Here is a 22,674-nt window from a genome sequence, read left to right on the forward strand (position 1 = left end):
GATCTGTGCTCTTGTCCATTCAGTTTTCTGCAGGAATAACATCAAGAGCTCACACCTCTGATGCATGCCAGAGCTTCCAGTCCATGCTCCAGTGATGCATTCTGCTCATCCCTCATCCTCCTTTCCCCTCTACTCAAATACAGCTCCTTCTTGTCCCTGCCATGACTCCATAGCTCTCATTTGCTCAAGTAACCATGCTAATTTCTGGAGATAATCTAATTGCCTACAGCCTTGGCAATTGCAAGTAACAGATAATTTGTTGTTATGGAAATTAGGAATTTACTAGTGATGTTATGGCTCATCTCCATCCTGGACCCAAGTTCCTGTATGTTGCAGTACACATCCAGGAATAAATATAGAGAGCTGTATCCAGGCTACCTCTCATAGCTGCAGGACAAGTCTTGGGTCTTAATTTGCCCATAGTAGACAGTCTTATAAAAGATAGTCTGGAAAACATCACTGGCAGCTGTGGTGAGGCTTTTCTAATCTTCTCTTATGACAGTCAAGCAGTGACTCACCATAAACCCTTGTTAGTCATGGGTGGAAATGTTGTTTGTAGTTGGAGCAAAAGAGATGTGGGAGTTTTTGGAGCCAGCTCATGGTGAATTTGTCTTTCTCTGTGGTTGGTTCAATGATGACCTGTTGCTCAGGCACTTAGGGTAAGGCAGGCTTATCCTCACTCTGCTCCAGGATCTTACTGTGATCTTGCTTTTTCAGATCACAGCAACCAGGATGACTACATTTTAGGGCCTTGAGGGGGAATGAAGTGCTCACCAATAGGTTTATTTGCATCAGAGGTACCAAGAAACCAAAAATGGACAAATACCAGCAAGCCTGGAGCCAGATTTGGGAAGCAAAGACACCAAAGCTATGACAATAAGGAAGTTTTGTTCATCTTAATGATCAGAGTTTTTCATAAATGTTGTCACTATCTCTGCCACTATGAATGGGGGTATGGGGTATAATTAGATGGCTTGGCCTGTTTGTCCAGGACAGGGTGGGAAGGAGCTGAATGCTTCTTTCTAAGGACCTGGTTTGGGGTTTAAGGTGAGAAGAGACAAAACATTCACCTCAAAGCCCCTGAGCAGCCCCCTGACCCACTGGGGATCTTTGTTGGATGCCACAGCCCAACATCATTGGCATTTCCCAAATAAGGTGCAAGGGAGACCTTGGAAACTTGATTCTCCAGCTTTGTCCTGGGCCTCTAATGAATGGAAATGTGGGTAAAGCAGTGTGTTGTGGATTAGGTCTTGACGTAGAAAAGCAGTCACTTTGTTCTCCACAGGGTCCATCTGTTGATGGTTCTGACTCTGAGCACCAGCCCCTGGGGAACACTCCTGAATCATTGGAGTCTGAGGAGAGAAGGAGGGAGGGAGACTCAAAAGGGACAAATATGTCTCTCAGCAATGTATGTAAATGCCTGTTCAGTGACTTTTAATTACATTCCTAGTTGTGCTGATTAAATAGATGCAAAGGGATTACATTCTGAAGAACTTGATTAGACAAACCCTTTGCAATATTGTGAATTCTTCCTCTGTTTTACTGCAGACAAAATTAATTTAGTGAAAGGATAAGGATTTCTGCATGAATCACTTTCAGTACCTGAAACTTTGCTTTCCATGTTCCACTCTGGTAATCATTAAGATTATGCTGTATTTATTCCATCACCTTCTGCAGAGCTTCTCTGTGCCCTCACCGCATCCAGAAGATGATCTGGAAGGAAACCTGTCCATAGAGCTTCTCGAATCCCTGGAGGAAAGAATGGAAGGACAACCACAAGAGGACAACAGACTTGTAGGTATTCCCCAGCAGCAGTAGGTCATACTAGGACCATTGTGGAGATCAGTGATAGACTGGAGGAGGCTGGGATGTTCATCTCACACCCACTGCTCTGAGCCCTGGAACAGCCCCCAAACACATCCACAGAGAAGAGCACTGCTTGGACATGGGGTCTGGGCAGGATGCTGTTGGCCAACTGTGTCCTTCATATATGTCAGGGAATCCCCTAGAACCCTTGATAAATTTTCTTGGAGGTTAATTACACATTTTGATGGGGGGAAAAATGACAATTTCAACAAGAGGAGATTGGAATATAACAAACTTTGTGGGTCAACTGAGACAAAGTGACTGTCCCATAGGAAATGTTGAAGGGTGACACAGCTCTTTTTCAAGATCTGTGAGACATTTGTCTATTAAAAAACTGAAGAGATGAGTTACTGAGGGACAGTAAGAAAGAGAGAGGCTTCTTCCATAATCAGGAGTTACAGCTGCTTTAAAAGTCCATGTTCACCCTCTAAGTCGTGTTATAACATTTGCAGCAAAGTTATAGGGTACATTGAAGCTGATAGCAGTTATCAGAGGTGAGCTGATGAGCAATACACTGGTGTTCTGCAAAGATGTGGTTGTCTGAGTCCTAGCATCCAAATTCACTATTTCTGCTCTCCCAGATATTCATTTTCTTCCAAGAGCCCATGTCATGCTCAACTTCCATCTACCAAACCCAACATCTTTTTGTTTTCACATCACTGTAATTATGAGAGCAGTGAGTAATGCTGGTAGACCCTACCCCAATACCATGTACTAAGTGACACCAACCTCAGTGATGAAGAGAGGACAAAGGCAGTCATCTGGTGCTGTTTTAACACATCTCAGGTCGGATACTGGGAAAAATTCCTTTTCCAAGAGAGTGGTCAGACATTGGACCAGGCTGCCCAGGGAGGTGGTGGAGTCACCATCCTTGGATGTGTTCAAGAAACATGGAGATGTGGCATTGAGGGTCATGGTTTAGTGGGTATAGTGGGGATAGGTTGGTGGTTGGACTGGATGATCTCAGAGGTCTTTTCCAACCTTAATGATTCTACAATTCTATGATTTCAATATAATGTCTTCCCATTTGAGCCACTGACTGCAGTTCTCTGAGTGCGATCATCCAGCCAATTCCTTATCCAGAGTCCATCCTTCACATCCACTCTTCTCCCATTTGATGACCAGGATGTCATGTGGGACAGTATAAAACATTTGGAGACAGGTTGCCTACAGCCTGAACAGAAAAATCCCTTGAGCGTTTGCTTACAGCTTCAAGCACTGTTTCTACTATGAACAGCATCCAATATTTCTAGGAATAGCCATGTGGGAGGTAGCTTAAAGTGGAGAGGCTCTGTCAAGAGGAAATCTTGCTCTGATTTGAATAGTTTGCTGGAAAGTTGCCTCCTCTCCTATTGCAAATTACCTCTGCACAGACTCACAATAGTTGCAGCAGCCAGGAGAGGGCTCCCAGCACAAACACACAAACGGAGCATTCACACGTGTTTGTGTGCCACAGTGCATGCAATCAGGAGCATGCAGAGTCTATTTCCAGCAGACAGGGAATCATAAAATCACAGAATCATTAAGGTTGGAAAGATGTCTAAGATCAACGAGTCCAACCATCAACCCATCACCTCCATGTCCACTAAAGCAGTACCACATCTACTCCTTCCTTGTACACCTCCAGGGACAGTGACCCTTCATTTCTAATGGCTGTAGGACCCTGGCTGAGGTAGGAGCTTTGTAGTGCCCCATTCTCTAAAGTAAACAGACCTCAGACCCTATGGACCTGCACCCACAGCCTATGAATTAGACCATCCCAAATCTGAAGTTGTGGACTTGAGTTATGCTGGATGCTTCTCATGAGCAACCTCATCGCATTTGGATGTAATCAATCAGACAGAACATCTTCCACCTTAATGAAAAGGGAGTGAGCCCTATTGGTCTGTTTTAAGGGAACTAAATGCATCTGTGTGCACAAACACTATGACCATGGCACTGGGAAGGAAGAGAGCTTTGGGACCAAATGTAGTGCTGTATTCAGTAATTAGGGGTGTCATTAGTTCAATTAATCCCTACATCTGGGATTACATCCCCTACATGGGATGCAGAGTCACAATCATTTATCACCAGGGGCTTATTTATCGCTTGAGACCAACGTTGAGATGCTCTTTATCCAAAAGTTAGCACTTTGGGTTTACCACCTGCTCCATTTATCCCCTCTGTCCTCAGGAAGAGAAAAAAAAACATGGCCCATAGGCAGGAGCCAGGAGCAGTCTTTCTCTCCCCACAGCACAGATCCCCACAATGCAAAGAGAGCAAAATAAGAGCCGCTTGTTTTCCCGTCAGCAGCAGCTGCAATCACAAATTTTACCTGTTAAAAGGTTCACAGGGCCCCAGAGAGAAGCAGTCTGTAATAGCCCAAGAAGCTTCATCTCAGAGATGCAATTTCTGACTGGCAGGAGTTAATGGGGGAAGCAAATTAACTGATATAGAGACAGGATGAGCCCTGATACACATGCCCGTGCAAGAAGAGGTGGGAGGTGACTCTTTCCATGGGTGAACCAATTCTTTGGCATTATGGGATTTGACAGGTCAATCCCCTCCATCTCCCAGCCTCAACTCACTCGTTTTCAGAGTTAATATAGATAAATGCCCCTTGTTTTCTCCGTACGGATATACCTTCAGTCTCTCTCCTTTTTTTTTTTTTTCTTTTTTTTTAAACCTGATGTCTTTATGCTCTTTGCTGTTTCTCTCTTTCTTTGCAGAACTATTTCTTCTTCCTCATTTTATTTCCGTTTTTCTCTTTCCAGAGCTCATTACATCAGCTCTTTTCCTTCTGCTTTTCTCTTTTCTCTTTTCTCTTTTCTCTTTCCCTTCCCTTCCCTTCCCTTCCCTTCCCTTCCCTTCCCTTCCCTTCCCTTCCCTTCCCTTCCCTTCCCTTCCCTTCCCTTCCCTTCCCTTCCCTTCCCTTCCCTTCCCTTCCCTTCCCTTCCCTTCCCTTCCCTTCCCTTCCCTTCCCTTCACTTCCCTTCCCCTTCCCCTTCCCCTTCCCCTTCCCCTTCCCCTTCCCCTTCCCCTTCCCCTTCCCCTTCCCCTTCCCCTTCCATCCTCTCCTCTCCTCTCCCCTCCTCTCCTCTCCTCTCCTCTCCTCTCCCCTTCCCTCCTCTCCTCTCCTCTCCTCTCCTCTCCTCTCCTCTCCTCTCCTCTCCTCTCCTCTCCTCTCCTCTCCTCTCCTCTCCTCTCCTCTCCTCTCCTCTCCTCTCCTCTCCTCTCCTCTCCTCTCCTCTCCTCTCCTCTCCTCTCCTCTCCTCTCCTCTCCTCTCCTCTCCTCTGTATCCTTTCCATGTTTTTCCTTTCCCTTTTCCTTTCTCCTTTTTCCTTTTTCCTGACAGTGCCACTCACTATCAGCAAATCACTGCTTCAGAAAGCAGCAGCTTCTCTCCTTTCCCTTGTGGTACCTTATTGCTGGCATCTCAGATCTGGAAAGCTGGAAACTGCTAAAATTGCGGAGGAATTGCAGAATGAAGGAGAGTTATTACCCCCTGCAATTTCCCACCATCCTTGTAAATGGCAGCATTATCAGATCCCATGCATATGGGTTGCCATAAAATCTCTGCAAGGTCCTGGCAACCCATGGGCTTGCCTTGCCTTTTCCTTACGATGCTCTTCACGGTAAATACGGACCCACAGCAAAGCAGCAGCAGCATTTTGTATCTGCTCTGCATGCAGATCAGCTGCAACTCAGTGCAGGATGGCCAAAACCCATCCCAAACAAGCACTCCTGAGCAATGTGTGCCAGCACATCACTGGTGAATCTTTTCTTCCTCTTTCTTGCTCCTCACCATGTTTCAGTAAAGAATTTCAGTTTTCTTTGGGCAAAAATATCTTTTTTCATTATGTATTTTAGTGAGTCAGAAACTTCCTGTGTTTATTAGCCAGTAAATGAAACTATCATCCAGTTAGTTAAATCCATCAAAACAGACCTCAACACATGATTCTAGATTAAATTTTGAGGTCAATCCAGGTCTTTGATTCTGCAAATAATAATAATATGAATGTGGAAATAGTGCCAAATAACTGCATCCCACCCCAATATGTTCCTCTTTTACCTATTCTCCTGGCAAGGCTCAGTGCTGAGTTTTTAGTGCACGGAGGTTTCCTGCCTTCTGTTGTTGTGAATCACTCTATTGCTTTTTTGCTTTCATATCAGAATATTTGCCAAAGCTGCTCTGCAGTTCACCACCATGTGGGTCAGGGAATAACTGCTGTAACACTGAGCTAGGAGTATGACTGGTTTTAAAACAGCAAGCAGATAAATTACTGTTGCTAGTATTATGACCAATTCATGATACAAGCCAGTAACTATTTGTACAAGCTTTACAATGTGTGTCTTAAATATGTATCAACAAAAACTATGAGCATTGCAAATGTCAGCAAGATTACTGAGTAGAGTGATCAAACAGTTGTATTACTGCAGTCAGATATATTGGGTGCAGTAAATGCATATCTGTGTTACCCAGACATGGATGCTACAGAGAGGAAAGTAGAGTTCAAAGTTGCAAGATTTTAGGTATTATTCCTCTGAAATAGCCATAAGTTAATTGCACAAGAGATGCTCAGTGGGATGATTGGTTGTAAGATGTAGTTGGTGGTAGGCGGAGAGTTGACTAGAGGTCTTTTCCAACCTTAATGATTCTGTGATTCTATGATACTGCTTTCTTTCCTGTAGGAAAACATGAATTCAGAAGATGGCTCTGCACTTCCAAGGCATTCTAGAGCCAGGAGATCAGCCCAGCATGACAGACACATGGTAAAGCCTCATTACACCCTAATGGCTTTGGGCTAACAATGTCTAAGAGCAGAGCCATAAGGGAATGGGGACCATTTCTTGTTGGCTCTATCATAGGTTCACCCTCCCGGTGCCCCAGGAGCTCCAAAATCCCCATCTGGATCCGTGGTGAGTGAATACCTGATACAAGGTTGTCTTCAAACACATGGATGCAAAAGAAGCCCAATTTGCTTCTTCTCAGTGGCAAATGTAGAGGGTGTATGTGAAAGGTTAGTGATAAATATTAATAAATAAAGCAAGGAACATCTGCTGATGAAGCTGAATTTCTTGGCAGAGCAGAGTGTTCTCACTGTGTTTGGCAAGGGAAACGTGATGCTCACAAAGCAGAAGTGGAGAAAATCAAACTTAATCAATGATGGAACATGATAACCTGATTTGTTTTTTTTTGTCCTGAGAGTATAGAAGATATCTGTGGGAGTATATAAACATGTAAATGTGTGTTTATAAACACATAGATCTAGATCTCTGAGTTTGAATTAATTTAACTTGCTTGAAAGCAGTAATTGACCATTGCCCTGTCCTTGCAGTGGGCTATAGTAGCACTGAGCTCAGCTTATCTGTGCCATGAGGTGACATGTTGCTTCTCATACTTGATCTAGCTGTTGGTGTCCCTGTTGACTGCAGAGGACTAGGTGAGCTTTAAATGTCCCTTCCAACTCAAATGATTCTATGATTCTATAGACGTCTGTAGACAGTCAGAGTTATGGTGGGATGTCTGTGCCAAGGCATTTCATGGTTTGTGGACCCTACAGCCCATTTCCAATGGGTACAATCAGATCTCAGGTATCCTATCCAGGCTGGAGTGGCTCAGAGTGAGCCTAGAGACCACCTCATATCCAACCAGGAGTGTTTCAATGAGGATCTCACAATTCTTGACCACACATGGAGGCCCTGCAAGACACCTCTACCCCTGCTACAATGCAGTGATTTGCTGTGTAACATCTCACTGCTTGAAGATACCCTTTCCACAGCTCAAGAGGGGAAACATTTCCTCATCTGCTCTCATGCTTTCTTCCTTTCTTTTCAAGACATATCCAGGACCTCAGCGCCCAAAGAGAATTAAGGTATAATATTACAATATTCATGCCCAGGGCTCTTCTCACCACCATTGCACGTGGTGAGGATGTGAATAGTCTTTTCTCCCGTCATGCAGAATCCAAACTCTGTTTTGTACCATCATTTGTTTTCTTACAGAAGGAGGAAATGGACCGTCCAGTTCCACTCTACCATTGCCAAAAGGTCAGTGCTTTTGTTCTACCTTTAATGCAGATACCCAACAGTGCTGGGGTGGGACAGGATGGAGGTCTATCTCCCCAGGGCAGTCTCATTTAGAGGCTAAAAGTCACAGGTAAAAATTGGCCATTGGAACTGGTGGGTTCAGGAGTTAGTAATCCATGGTTTGGACCACTGAGAATGAGCAGAGGACCCTACTTTGAGTTTTTCACATCTGCTTTAGACATATTTGTAGTGTTTTTTTGGCTCCTCAGTAATTCTCTCCTTGGTGAACTTCTTCCTTCTCCCTCAAACTCATGGTATCTGCAGTATTACATTAATATCTGCATTATTCTTGGCCTGGGAGATTCACAGTACTGCTCATATCTTACAATTACTCAAGTTTGTTTTCACTCTGTGCACTTCCACTGTGCAAGATAGGAGGGATGGGTTCAGGGGCAGTCCTAATCTGGTTGGACTCTGGTTGGACTTAGGAGTTGGACTCAATGATCTTTATGGCTCCCTTCCAACTCAGGATATTCTATGATTCTATGGTTTGGATCTGGTTGGGATAGCCCAACCAGATGATCCATCAGAAATGCAATGGAAAGGAGATGGTCCTCTATTACTGCTTCCTGAAATATGATGCAGGAATGAAAGCAGCACCTACCTTGACCAAAAAGGGAAGGAAATGTTCCTTATACTTGAACTAAAGGGGCTATTTGTTTTCCAGGGAGAAATGGGAGCTCCAGGAGCCCGTGGAAACAAAGGAGAAAAGGTAGCAATAAGGCTTTTGTGAGCCTCTGGGACTTGGAGAAGGCTCCCTGTTCTAATAGGGTCTGGAAGATAAGAAGCTGGGACATCCTGGTGAAGTGGACATTCAGGGTCTGTGGGAGATTGTGCTGATGTAAACAGGGATAGAGGGAAAGGTCAGACCCAGCCCCAGGTTTCTTATGGCATCTTCTGCCATCAAAGCAGGCATTCAGCCGTACAAAGTGCCTCTTCATGAATACTTCTCCTAAGGGACAAACAGATCCGAGGTGTTGGGACCCAAATATTCAAAAGAAAAGTGGACAAGGGAGGGTTGTTTCACAGTCCAATGGAAAGAGGGTATTTTGCATGGGTTATCATGAATTTCAATGCCTTTGTGCAGGGACCATGGGCATGAGAAGGGAGGTGGCTGGAAGACGGATCTTTTTGTCTTGCAGGGGCAGCGTGGGGAGATGGGGGAGCATGGAGAAAAGGTGAGATGTGGAGTCAGGCTCAGCCACTGGCACAGGACAGTGTCACCAGCTAAGTGGCCCAAATCCAGCACTGAGGGTTATCATAGAGAAGTGAAATCCCTGGCCGCTATGTGAACCCATCACCTGCTGAGCTCAGCCCAGTAGATCCAGAGCCCAACAACACACCAGGAGCAGCAAGTTCTTGTGTTAGAGCATTTGGCTCCTCCATTGGCACACAGCCATTTCCAACCTTCTCGGGGGAAAAGAACTGGACATTAGGGGTGTCCCTGAACTTCCAGTTACTCCATCCTGCCACAGACTATGAGCACAACTGGAAACCTTCTCTCTTGCTTAGTGTTCCAGTGGGGTTGTGTTCACACAACCACTCCAGCAGGCTTGATAACTCTCTCTCTTCATTTCACAGGGCACAAAAGGAGACAGAGGTGAAAGTGGTCAGAAGGTAAAGAACAGCACTGTTACCATAGGTATCTCTTCTCCCACCATGACTCTTCTACCTTCCCAATATCTAACTTCCCATCTCAAGCTGAAGAGTCCAGATAACCTCCTGAGATGTGGGCTTGTCTCAACTGGAATGGGATACTCACAGGGGACCCAGCATTTATCCCTCTTATGTAGGGTCTCCTGATGGCTTATATAGACAGGGCACACATCATAAAAGGGTAATATCAGAAGATACAGGACTATCTGGGCAACGTGTTCCAGTGCTTCACCATCCACACAGGAAAGGAGTGTTTCCTGACATGGAATCTCTTGTGTTCCAGTTTGTGCTTTTTGATGGTCCCATAGTGCAAAGAGTGGTCTTGCTTTTTCCTGACCTTCTTCTCTTCACAGGGAGAACCAGGAATTGGGTTCAGAGGCCCTGTTGGTCAGGCTGGACCCCCAGGATTTAAGGTAAATCTTTCTTCTCCTCTAGATAGGATCTCACTTGCTTTTCTGTGGGTGTTACATTCCATTGTCTTTGCTGATCATCCCACTGCTAGGTGTGGGGCACAGTGGTGACTGAGATGGGAAAGACACTGAAGATGGTAACAGCATTGAAGTTAGACCCATCTTGCTAAGACAGTAAGAGGGTTTGGGATGGAGGGAGTGTTCTGTGTCCTCCAAGTGTCCACTTTAGATCAAGTCAGGTCCAGAGGATAAAAATGTTTGTCCATGGTCTTCTGCATTTACTAAGCCATGGCACAGCCTCTACTCCATCCCTATGAACACCTCTTACTGGAAAACCCCCATTTCTACGTACCACTTATGTGAATTCAAGGATACACCACTGGGTTTTCTTAAGGACTTCTGGAGGGTTATTAATCTCACCTCAAATCTAAATTCCTTCTTATTCATTCAACAGGGTGAGCCAGGGGCTCCAGGACCTCCAGGAGCCCAGGGCATTCAAGGCATTCGTGGCAATGCTGGCATTCCTGGCTCACAGGGAGACAGAGGGGCTCCAGGTCTACGTGGGACACCAGGACAGAAGGCAGGTGGTGTGAGGGCACTGTGCATGTTGTGTTGTCCAACCCAAGGAGAAAACAAGAGTGGTCCTCCTGATACTGCCTACACCAGTCCATTGAAGTCCACCTCTCTTCAATGATGCCCCCACACTGGGAGCATTTCAAAGACTACTCCTCCTAGGAGCACCTAGGGACACACTCCTGCTTTCAGGCTGGCTTGGGAAAAGTGGGACTTTTGCCTTTTGATGTTTTCCTCCTTAAAGGATTTTGTTTTCAAGGGTGAGAGTGGGAAGAGAGGCCGGAATGGACTTGCTGGGCCTGCAGGACCATCAGGATCCCCAGGAAAAGAGGTGACTTTTATACATCACCCCCTTTGCCTTCTGCGAGACTGTAGAGACTTGGCTGGGGAGAGAGGCTGAGGCCCTGGTATCTGAGCTGAGTGTGCTTTTATCTTTTCATTGGGATGGGAGAGCATCAAGGACTTGCAAAATAAAGTTGTTGTGTTTTGGTTTTTTTTTCATCCTACAGGGGATTCCTGGGACGCCTGGGCCCAAAGGCAGCAAGGTGAGTGCCAGCTTTCCAGGAAGGGCACAGATAGCTTAGATCCTTGGGCGTGTGACAGCCCACTGCTATCTCCTGGCTCCTTATCCTTGGTCCCATCTAGATGCTTCACCCCCTCTCACCTTCATGCCCTTCTTCCCCCAGTTTCTTGGGGCATTTTCCAGAGAGAACTGCACAAAGTCAATGTAAAGGAGTCCCCTTTCTGTAACTTTTAAATCATTTCATAGAACCACAAAATCATGGAATCACTGAGGTTGGAAAAGACCTTAAAGATCATCGAGTCCCACCACAGTGTTGGACATTAGAAAAATCTTCTCTAAGAAAGTGGTCAGGCTCTGGAACAGGCTGCCCAGGGAGGTGGTGGAGTCATTATTGCTGGAGGTGTTCAAGATACATGGAGATGTGGTGCTTAGGGGCAGTATGGTTTAGAGGGCAGTACTGTGGTAGGTAGCCAGTTGCATTAGATGAACTTAGAAATCTTTTCCAATTTAATGATTCTATGATTCTATGGTCAGTCTGAGCAGTAGTCATGGCATATGGTGTCCTTCCTCCAAATTAGACTTCTGTCTTTCTGAACTGCAGGGAGAAACTGGGATTGGAGCTGTTGGTCCAAGAGGTCCCCGAGGATTGCCTGGTTCTCAAGTAGGTTCTCCATAAATGTTCTTTGCTTGGCTTGTTGCAAGCTAATCTCCTTTGGAGGCAACTTTATACCATCACTGTCTGCTCACCCGTCACAGAAGATGCCAAAAGAGCTGATAACAGAGCCTGCTTTAATTTTTCGTTGGCCATATTTGGAGGTGACAGACACTGCTACACCCAGCTGGAATTGGCACTGACCAGATTCTCTCCACAGATTGCAATTAGAATCCCCTCTGCAACTAGAACACTCTCAAGCACTGTGTTGCATTGATCATCATGTCTGTGCCCTTGCTGTGGAAGCTTCAGTGGTAACATCTACATTCATACATCTGCACATCTCAGTGAGGAAGGACCTCATTTTGTATGCTTGAGGGATGCTACCTGCAAGCTCATTCCTTCAGAAATCCACCTCCAACTTTCTTACTCTTGTTCCCCCCTTCCCTCCTGACCCTCTGTCATCCCTGGGGAAGCAATGCTCACTTTTCCTCGGGCTGCTAAGAAGTTTTGGTCCCCTTCTGGCAAAGACCCCAGGGAGACCTTCTTGAGTCATAATCAAGGGCCATGTTTCAATTTGCTCCGTCTGTGGCTGTTCCATGAATAAACTGATTTTATGGTGCAATCCATTTAGGCAAATTCCTCATCTGCCAGCAGAATGGTTCGATGAGGCCCCTGAGACAAAACAGTTAATGAGAATGTCAACAGCTGTGAAAGGTCTGGGGTAAACCTCACTCAAGCTTTATTATCTGAATGGAATGATGAAATAATGTTTCTGCTCTTCTGACTCCAGCATAAATCTGGAGAGAATTACAGAATCACAGACTATATTGACCAGATAGGAGAGATTTGGCCTTGCGGGATGATGCCCAAGTCCAGGCATCTCAAAGACATGTATGTCTTGTGGGTTCTACTCAGTGAAATCATTGAAGCACTTCACAGATCCACCAGCTATCCCTTGTAGTAAGGTTTAAAAAGAGTCAATAGCACACTTGAAGAAACATTAAGAAGTTCTCTGGCATCTGGGAGCAAGAGCTAGGTATGAAGATAAGCCCCACATTGGCTTCCAAAGGCATGAATTGAGCAGTTGACTGGTGGTGTCTTCCTTCTGAAAGCCAGCAATGTGGGTTCTCAGATGAATTTCTGATTACCTTTCTGCTGTGGTGAGTCCTACTGAAATCAAGTTATGAATGCACATAAAAATCTACTGAGCTCTCTGATTGAGGGTGAGAATTCTCCTGGGACACCGGGAACATCTCAGACCTCTGCCCTTTGCTGTCCATGCTTTTGTCACGTGTAAATACAGCTTGAGAAAGGACACACTAGGATACCCAACCTCAGGGTATCCTAGAGGATCCTTGCTTCTTCTAAGCCATTCCAACCAATGCCTCCCTATGGAAACAGAGAGAAGGCACCTTTTTAGAGTGATTAATATCATGCTGAATTAGGTTCAGATCATCCTACAGATGTGTTTCTCTTGAAAGCTGAGGAGAAGCTGAAGCTTGAAGCTGACCAGAGTATTTTCTGAATACAGAGTACATTGTCCAACTACAGTGGCATGTGTGTGGTATGGAGACCTTTAAGTCCTTTAATCCAGAACCATGGGACACCTAATGCATGTAGACATATAAGTGAACAGGGCTGCAAAACTCCCTTTACAGATCTAGGCTTCTGCATTCTTAACTCCTGTTGTCCCCCATGGGATGGATTTTGGATTTGGAACTGTGTGTGTTGCATGTGTCTGGTGATGGCCATCACTACTCTCTTTCCTAACAGGGTGACGAGGGCATCATGGGAGTCCAGGGCCCCATTGGTATGATGGTGAGTGTTAATGTGCTGATTTCACAGTATAGACAACTTCAGGGCTGCTTGATGTTTATAGTATGGACAGCTTCAGAGCTGGAAAAAAATTCCTATGAGCATTTAAAAAAAAATTGAGTAATTTGATGCTTCCAGTGGGAAATGGAAAGTTAGGGGAACCCAAATTCTTATGTTGTTTTGGAACGGTTGACTGTAAAACCTTTAGCCACATGTGAGACATAAGCTGTCATGCCAAGCATAATTGCTTTATCCTCTTGGCCCCTTGGCCATGGGCCATCCCAGTCTATCCTGTCCCTGCCCACTCCTGTGATGAGGGATGAGTGGAGATCCTGTCACCTCCACCTAGAGGGGCCTATGGGAGACCTGAGAGATTGTGGCTGTGTCTAGTTGCTGTTAAGCATACAAAAGTCTCCACATGAGGCTTGCAAAACAGGGCAAGTTGTCCAATCTAGCTTCTGCACCCCTTCCACCAGCAGCTTCTCTATGCTGAAACCTCTTCTTGGAGGCAGCTCTGTCTTAGAGTGTAGACTGCTCTTTTTTTCTCAATATCTTCCCTCACTTGTATTTATCCTCACATCTTGTTTTGTGTCCTCGCAGGGTCTAAAAGGTCTCCCAGGTGTGAAAGGCGAAAGGGTAAGCAACAGTCACTGTCACCTTTTCCTATGCAGTTCCTGAAGAGGAGGGCACACCACTGTGGGGAATCTTTCTGGGACAGACTGGGAGGGGACTTTAATCCATGTGTGGAAGTCTGAAGTGACAAGCAGTCCTCTGTAAGGTCTGGTATGGGATCAGGGTGCATGTTATTTTTCTGCAAGCCTCTTTTTAAAATATTTTTTAGGATGATGGGAAGGGAGGAAATTTGGGAGTTTGGACAGAAAGGAATCCCTTTGCTCTCCTTCTGCCATTTCCCTCTTGCAAGCCTTGGGCAGTTGAAAAATGCAGCAATGGGAAGAGTAAATCTTGTCCAAATGTAGGGATGTGAAATCTAACACTGGAATGAAGGCAACCACATATAATGCTGCTACTCAAAAGCAACTCCGTGCAGTTTTACAGTCTCTCTTTGCTCTCATATCCCCACCTGGGCCTTCCAGTCTCTTACATCTGCTGTCACTTTGCCAGTCATGAGCACTGAAGAAGGGTATGAGATGCCATCAGTACCAAATCCTGCCCTTTAGCTTCATAACCCACCTCCTACAAAAAGCCTTGTGGAAGAGTTAGTATTTCATACACTTTTACTGCAAAATCCAAGATTTGAGATTGAAATTTGGGAAATCCTATAAAACACAGGATGCCTTCCCACCCTACGTGTAGTACTGACATGTTACCAGAGCTGCCATGCCCCATTGGAAGGTGCAAATCCAATGACAGTTCTGCAGTGTGGACATACTGAGCATAAAGTCAACCAAGACATGTCAGTCCCAGGTCTTTAATTTTGGTCAGCACAATGTATTTTAGTTGTGCACAATTTCCCATGGCAAGTTTTGGTGGAGTGCCTAGGGGAGCTGACTCCCAGCTATGATAGGTGGGCTTGGTGTGCAAATCAGTGGACTGAGTAGCACAGAAAGCGTGAATAAAAAGGGAATCACTCACTGCCTTTATTTCTTGCTTGGTTTCAGGGTGATCGGGGACTTCTGGGACCCAAGGGAGAAAGAGTAAGAACGTTCCAGATTGTGACTTTTTGGGACAGATGGGGTAAAAGGCTGTTAGGGCTTTATTGTTACCTGTGAGCAGATGGACAGTTATTTGAACAGTTCAATGATCAGACAAAGTAGAGACATAAATGATAAGAAATACTGGTATGTGTTTTCCTTCTGTCTAATGGGTGTTTCCCTATTTACAGCTGGTCCCTTCACTATGTACACCCAAAAGTTTGGGACCATTCTCTCTGCATTTATACACCCATGCAGTTGAATGCAAGTTTTAGATGCTTCCTTCCTTCATGGGATTTTCCAGTGGGTTCAATCCACTTCGCTGGCTTCTTGCTTGCACTCTATGCAATGGTCAGAGTGGATCTGGCACCATAGTTTTAATGGGCTGACAAACAGCCATTGACAACAGCCATTGTCAATAGGAGCAAAAAAGAAGTCATTTCAGCAGCAGTTTTCTTGGGCACAAAAATGCTTTCTATGATGTAAGGGAAGAAAAAAAAGTTCCACTGACTTTTGTTAATGAGCTCGCCCCAAAGCACACTCCAGTCTGGCTCATGGCAGGTAATGCAAAATAACCCCGAGAGCAGAAAGTGAACAGAAAATGCTGAATTTCTGTCCAGTGTTTTGTTAACTTCCTCCCTTACTGAGGTGACTTGTAAGAAAATGAGTTTTTGAAAACCTACATGATGATTTCGCCTTTGAGTCATGCGGCATTAAATGATCAGGACCAATTTGTCTCTGAGGAGGCTGCTTTCAAAAGGGATTTGCTCCAGAGACAAATCAACTCCTAATCTGCTTCGTGAGGAGGCCCCAAAACACTTCCCGAGTTGAAGGAATGTGTAATGCATTTTCCAAAGAATACCTTAATAAAATATAAAGAGGTGTATGAGATAGAACTGAGAGAGAGGGATGATTGGCTTGAATTCATTCCCCATGGTTACAGTTTAACTTACTTTATAACTCTCTCTCCATCAATACAAGTGGAACTGTGTGCTTTTCAGGACCTGTGCTGTGCATTGGATTAAACTACAGAATCTTTATTCTCCCTTTTGTCTGCAAAATTGCTCGAGCCCCATCCCATCTCCATTACAGACACTGAAAAGCAGGAAAGCTGGAAGCATATGAAGATAGACTTGGAGCAGGATCTGATAGTGATCATTGTATAAGTTGAAAAAGATGGTCAAATTCTGGGGAATGTTGATTCATGGATGTTTGTTAAGAGTCTAGCAGCAAAGCACAGTCTTCCCAAAAAGGGATGGATATTTGCAACATTGAAGAGAGCTGGTATAAAGGGAGACTGTTTCAGATAGGCTACAGTTGCCAAAGGGGGCCAGCAAGGAGAATCACCGGCCTGTAAGGGGTTAATTTATCTTCCAAGGGGAAAAAAATGAATAAATCCGTGCTGTACGCTGCTAATAACAATAGTGAAATATTAACTGCAGGCTGCGCTCAGCATCCAAATCGAATTTTAAAATCTTCAAAGGGGAAAGGTGCTTCTTTCTGTGTCTGTAATAGGAGATCACCCTCCATACCGTTCTGCCTCCAAAACCCATGCCTTGCTGCATCTGCACCTGTTCTTCTTATTGCCATGTAGAGTTTCAGGGTGTCCCAGAGATGCTAATGGCACTCACTGGAATGCTTTTGGGGAAGCATATTAGAAGCATGTACTTGTCAGCTGGTCACAGTGCCCTGGCTTGCAGAATCAATGTTTCTGATGTAAAAAAAGCTAGCTCTGATGGGTGCCATAAGTACTACTCACCAACCTCAGCTCCAGCTGCATGACCATAAATCAGGGCATCATGAGCCTACAACCAGGTCCTGCACGTGGGAGGAGATGCAAACCTTGACATCCCAAGTGACACATGGTGACGAAGGAGCCAAGCCACCGTGTCAGATATGGACCTGTCTGATCACTCATGACTTCAGATTGGGAATTGAACCTCAGGGTTCCACTTTCCCATGCACAGCTCCACTTCTAGTTGGGACATCTAGACTGGCTATGCTATTGGGCCCCAACATTTTCTTGAGCAAGAGATCACTGTCAAAATTCAGAACTTGTCATCTTCTATGCATATTCATCACCTAGCTTTTAGCTGAGAAAAAATTAAACTTATTTATTACTGTCCACCCATACCTTCCATATGGACCACAGTCTAGAAAATGCTCACCTTCATTGCTTGTTACCCTTTTGCTGTTTTCCCCATCACAGCAAGTGTGGTCCTATCCAGTGGGAGCCATGAGTTCAGGTACCACTTGTTATCTACATCTCTTCTGTGTCTCCTTTCTCTAGGGTGAGACCATGACTGGTTTTGGACCCCAAGGCTACAAAGGCAGTAAAGGAGATCCTGTAAGTTGATCACCCTTATGTAAGTCCTTTCCAATTCAGGTTATTCTATAAGTTCTACTGTTGTTGTGATTCAGCACAGCTTGGGTATCCATTGCAAACCAGCGCTTTGTTCCAAAGCCACTGACTGAGAGATGGGTCCTTTCTTGAGAGAGGCACAACCCCACAATTCCTGTCCTATCATTCAGGGTGAACAAGGCCTGCCAGGTTTTGATGGAGACAAAGGCGAGAAGGGAGAGGATGGGCCTGCAGGAGAAAAGGTATGAACCTCCCAATGGGACAGAGACACATAACATTGGAAGAGTCCCGTTTCTCTCCAAGAGCTGGACATGCTGCCTGAAACCCTGAAGCTCAGAAAAAGTGGTAATGCATTGGCACAGGCTGCCAGGGAGGTGGTGGAATCACTGTCCCTGGAGATGTTCAAGAAATGTGGGGATGTGGCACTGAGGGATACGATAGGGATGGGCTGGGATTGGACTTGAGCCTTGGCACCTGTGGAGGTGTCATGTCTCAACCCATCACTCCACTGGAAGGAATCACATAACTCTCCCACTCAGACTGAGTCATGAATTAAATTTCCATGCACCAGTCATCCCTATTTTTGTATCATGTTAATGGGTTTTGTTCTAAAAGTCTGACATGGTGCAGAATAAATATAAGTATCTACAACAGCAGCATCCCTGATTAGATCCCCAGTGACTGTAAAAGCAACGTGCAGAAGGTCCCATGGGTGTTACTTGTGTTTTTGTCAGATGAAGTCTCACACACAATATCTGTCAGACTGCTCTCTTATTAAATAATAATAATAATAATAATAATAATAAAATGTAAGCGTCTCCTAAAGCAACAGCACCTTTTGGCTGAATATCTGAGTGTATTTAGATGGAGCACCACTACTCCACCACTAGACATTCAACCAGGGTTTTGTACTTCAGCGTTAGCAAAGAGGCAACTTCTTTAAAATATCTGAGGCCCTTCCCTGCTTGTTTTCCTTTGGTCCCCATCACCAGGCACTAATTCCCTCTCAGAACTGAGCCATGTTTCTGCAGCTGGTGGCTTCCTTCCCTGGCACTGGCTGCCATAAAGATCTTTGGGATCCTTGGAGGTGAAGCCTGCTATAGAAATGATTCTTATTGTCCTTCACTCTTCCATCTTCATAGGGTTCTCTCTCAGGAGGGGCCACTTCAAGAGCACAGTGTACTTAGAATGTATTTGACTGATATTCTATAATTTTAGGGAATCAGAGGTGAAGCTGGCTCCAAGGGAGCCATGGGGCTTTTTGGAACAAGAGGACCAGTGGGACAGAAAGTGAGTATGCCCAACACCTATTCTGAGGTATCATCTTTATGGACTGAACTGTAAAATCACGCATGAATTGATATATAAAATCCTTTGACAGGATTTCATATACTTTTTTTTTTCACCATATGATTCTTTGCCCAAAGAAGGTGTGGATGTTGCATCCTTGAAGGCATTCAAAGCCAAGTTGGATGGAGCTCTGGGCTGCCTGATGTGGTTTGGGGCAGCCAGCCCACAGCAGGGGGGTTGGAGCTGCATGATCACTAAGGTCCCTTCCAGGCTAAACCATTCTATGATTCTATGATTGATTGTATTATTTCTTCTTTGAAATCGCTGATTTAAATATTGTGGAGTTACCAAAAAGCAGAAGTAGCCAGGAAAGACCAAGAGATTCTTCCCTTTTTCTAAAGCAGCAGAGTGCTCTGACATCTTCCCTGTGCTATGATAGTAATGATTTGCTGAAATGTCAGCATTTACATGCAAGGTATGAATTCCTGTCTAAATTATACTCAATGGAGACGTAGGGCTCCCTTCAGTTGCCCATCTGAGATGTTTAAGGGATCCTATCTGCCCCTTCCGTCTGCTGTAGTTATGTCCTCTGACAATCCCCAATTCCAGAGGAAGTACAGCAGCACTTTCCCCTTGTTACTCATCATCGCTTTCCTTTCAGGGGGAGCCAGGAGAACCAGGCCTGCTGGGCTCTGCCGTGAGTTGGAGCATGTTTCTCTGTCTTTGGGCACATAGCTGGGCTGGCACTTCCACCTATGGCCACATGAATGGGTCACGGGGGAGGTGAGGTGATGTTGGCTCTGTGCTTTTCCACAAAGCCCACGTTCAGAGAGGTTTTGCTGGAAAATCAGCCTTGGGCAAGAGGGACCAAAGCCAAAGGTAAGTTGTAATAGGACGTTGTGTTTTGCATCACAAACATGCAATATGAATGCACATGAAATATGCATCTACTTATTATTTTTAATGCCTTTAGCATTTCCAGGGGCATTTCCAGACATGAACAGATGACGTTGCTCAGCTGATTACTGGTGATGGTTGTGTAGTATTTATGAGCTCGTGATCCAAACTGGTAATTGCTTACTGAGAAAAATGCCCTCATTCAATTAAGAATTTCAACCTCTGCTTGACTGCAAGCAGCTGATGAGCACTTCACCAGAGCAATGAGAATGACATAAGACATCAGTATGCTGAACCCCTCATTACTGGGGGTTGGAAATGGGTGATCTTTGAGGTCTCTTCCAAACCAAGCCACTCTATGATTCTCTGATCACAACATGTAGAGTACATTTTGGAAACTGCTTCATTATGAGCATCTGAATCCATAGGTGACAAATATTAGCATTAAAATTTGGTAGCGCAGGGAGTGAATAGAGATGTTTGTAGAGCATCAAAGGAAGCTCAATTGAATTCCAGTGGGAATCCACCATCCTGACCAGCAGCAGTCCACTTGTGGTTGTGAGATGTGCAGTTTTCTACCAGCACCCATGAAGATCAATTCATGACATAATTAATGACCAGAAATTGGCATCTTGTTGATCATTATCCAAGGAGAGCTAAGTAATCCTTCTTTGGAAAATATTTGGTGATTTTGCTGGTGCGGGGAACACAATCCCTGCTGTGCTTGGAGCTGGACTAAGAACACTATGCTTGGTTTTATTTTTTCATTAAATTTCTAAAATTGCAACTCTCACATCAAAGCCAGGGCCGTGACAGAGGAGCCATGATATACGACAGCTTGGATAAAATTCATCTGACCTCAGGTTAGATGTCTGCCGTGTTCGCTTTCCGCATCCAAGCACGCTGGACTGAGACTATTTAATAGAGAGTTTTAGGTACTCTCAGACCATGACTCATATAATCTATTTCAGACACCGTGGTAGGACATGACATCCCGGTGTGACTTGCTCTCCACAAAACCAGGTTGACAATGTCTCACTTTGTCTTCAGAGTGTTCACAGATGCTTTGATTGTTTTCTCCCATGTTAAGGGAGAGGGGGGTTTAGGCTATTTCATCTATCATTGCTCTAGTCTTCTTTTTCCCTTTTCTTCAAGGCAGATATGACTTGTTCCACTCTGCCTGTACCCAATCTCTTTCATGCAAAGCCCCAGTGATAATATCTCGCTGTCTTCATTTTCCTTCAGCCACCTCTAATTCCATCCATCATATCTACAAATCACCACCAATTTACTGCAAAAACTCACCAGTTGCTTTACATCCTACTGAATTCCCTCCTGCCTGATATCTGGGGAGACAGAAGTTCCAGCACGACTGAAAATTACTCCTGTAAACCAGCTTGTAATAAGTCTCATCCAATTACCTTTTTGATTTGGTGGTCTATAGGACTTCCCAACCAAGTGACAACGTTTGTATCCCCTCCCTATAATCATTGTCCAGAGAATTTCAATGGATTTAGATGACTTTACAACTGGATCTCAAGGCAAATGAGTGCATTCTTGGTATTCAAGACACCTCCCTCTTTTCTAAAAGCACTACACACTTACATTTATATTCCTGCCCTGCTTCACCCTTTGATATTAATATTCTAGTCTGTTATGCCTATTAAAGTGCAATCTTGATCATGTATTAGAGCTTCCAACTCCTCTTCTATATACCTCGTCTTTCATGCATTAAAATTCTGGCAGATTAACCCATTATTCTCCCTAAAGCTGTATTATGAATACTCTTCTCCCCATCTCTTGCTATTACTCCCTATTTTGTGTTTCCAGAGTCCACAGTTATGAGTGTTCTTAGGCCCTCTCCATCCTGGCTTGCAGTCCTCCTCTCTAGCTTTACAGATAGAGTCTCAGAGATGTTCTTCATGTCCTCATGAGAACTGGGCTCTATAGCTGCCCAGCAGTCCTTGGATCCTTGCCCTATATCTGAGGAAGCCAAATGGCTGTTGACGCAGGCTCCTCCCTGGCTCCAGCCCAAATCTTTGCAGGAATTTGTGCAGAGAACCACTTCATTACATTACAACCAGGGCCCTCTAACTCAAGACTATGTTAGGTTTGATAATACCTAACATGAATTTGACTTTATCAGACAACATAAGAGCACCAGAGCTCTTGAAGCAGATAGAGCTATTGAAGAGCTATTCAGGGAACCAACATGAGAGCCCTACCTCCCTCCACCAGCTGCATGGACCTAATGAAAGCCTAATAGTTAACCCCATTTGGAAACCCAATTCTCCTGCCTGCTGAGCAGTGGGTGGTTTCAAGCCAGAGGTGAAGATAGGTAGGGTGTGGATGTTCATCCTGGGCTTGACAAGAGGTGCCTCTGACTTCCCACGTAGGGTAGGAAAAGCCATTATCTGGGATGATTTTGCCAAAGAGGGTGCCATGAGCATTTCTGGAAAGTCCAAGGTAATCAGGAACTTGGTCATCTAGACCTTCTAGCCAGAGGTGGAAATCTCTGCCCAAACAAATTGATTTCCAGATACAAGACACAGCAGGGAAGGGATAAAAACACAGTTGAACTCTCACATCGAGACCCTCAGCTCCTTCAGGTGTATCATCCCATCAAATATTGAGCACTGAAGGCCACGAGGTAGGAAACATTTTAGCAAAGCTAACAGCCTATGCCACGAGTCTCCGAACTTTTGGCATACTTGGACATTGAGCCCCATGCACATAAGTTGCTCCGAAAGTAAGGCTTCCTAATTATTTCAATGGAGACTATGACTGATACAGAGGGCAGAATAACACTGTTTGATAGAGCAAATTCTCAGCTACGAGCTACTATTTTTCAACACAGTTACCACCAGCAGCTATGTATTTTCACCAATGATAGACAAGAACTCAC

General features: G+C 44.8%; 1 protein-coding gene across 1 annotated transcript in view; it reads left to right on the plus strand.

The window, feature by feature from the left end:
* LOC128079686 (collagen alpha-1(VII) chain-like) overlaps window positions 1-22,674 on the plus strand; it is a 97,159-nt gene that overhangs the window by 54,438 nt on the left and 20,047 nt on the right. The window contains exons 55-75 of the mRNA XM_052681124.1: window positions 1,286-1,408; window positions 1,678-1,794; window positions 6,539-6,619; window positions 6,716-6,766; window positions 7,687-7,722; window positions 7,853-7,897; window positions 8,604-8,648; window positions 9,079-9,114; window positions 9,518-9,553; window positions 9,946-10,005; window positions 10,457-10,582; window positions 10,835-10,906; window positions 11,085-11,120; window positions 11,700-11,759; window positions 13,527-13,571; window positions 14,169-14,204; window positions 15,188-15,223; window positions 17,511-17,567; window positions 17,753-17,824; window positions 18,801-18,872; window positions 19,534-19,569. Coding sequence (XP_052537084.1) covers window positions 1,286-1,408; window positions 1,678-1,794; window positions 6,539-6,619; window positions 6,716-6,766; window positions 7,687-7,722; window positions 7,853-7,897; window positions 8,604-8,648; window positions 9,079-9,114; window positions 9,518-9,553; window positions 9,946-10,005; window positions 10,457-10,582; window positions 10,835-10,906; window positions 11,085-11,120; window positions 11,700-11,759; window positions 13,527-13,571; window positions 14,169-14,204; window positions 15,188-15,223; window positions 17,511-17,567; window positions 17,753-17,824; window positions 18,801-18,872; window positions 19,534-19,569 — 1,278 coding nt within the window. The remainder of the gene's footprint in view (window positions 1-1,285; window positions 1,409-1,677; window positions 1,795-6,538; window positions 6,620-6,715; window positions 6,767-7,686; window positions 7,723-7,852; window positions 7,898-8,603; window positions 8,649-9,078; window positions 9,115-9,517; window positions 9,554-9,945; window positions 10,006-10,456; window positions 10,583-10,834; window positions 10,907-11,084; window positions 11,121-11,699; window positions 11,760-13,526; window positions 13,572-14,168; window positions 14,205-15,187; window positions 15,224-17,510; window positions 17,568-17,752; window positions 17,825-18,800; window positions 18,873-19,533; window positions 19,570-22,674) is intronic.

Source organism: Tympanuchus pallidicinctus, unplaced genomic scaffold (assembly GCF_026119805.1).
Source record: "Tympanuchus pallidicinctus isolate F22 unplaced genomic scaffold, pur_lepc_1.0 scaffold19, whole genome shotgun sequence".
NCBI lineage: Eukaryota > Metazoa > Chordata > Aves > Galliformes > Phasianidae > Tympanuchus > Tympanuchus pallidicinctus.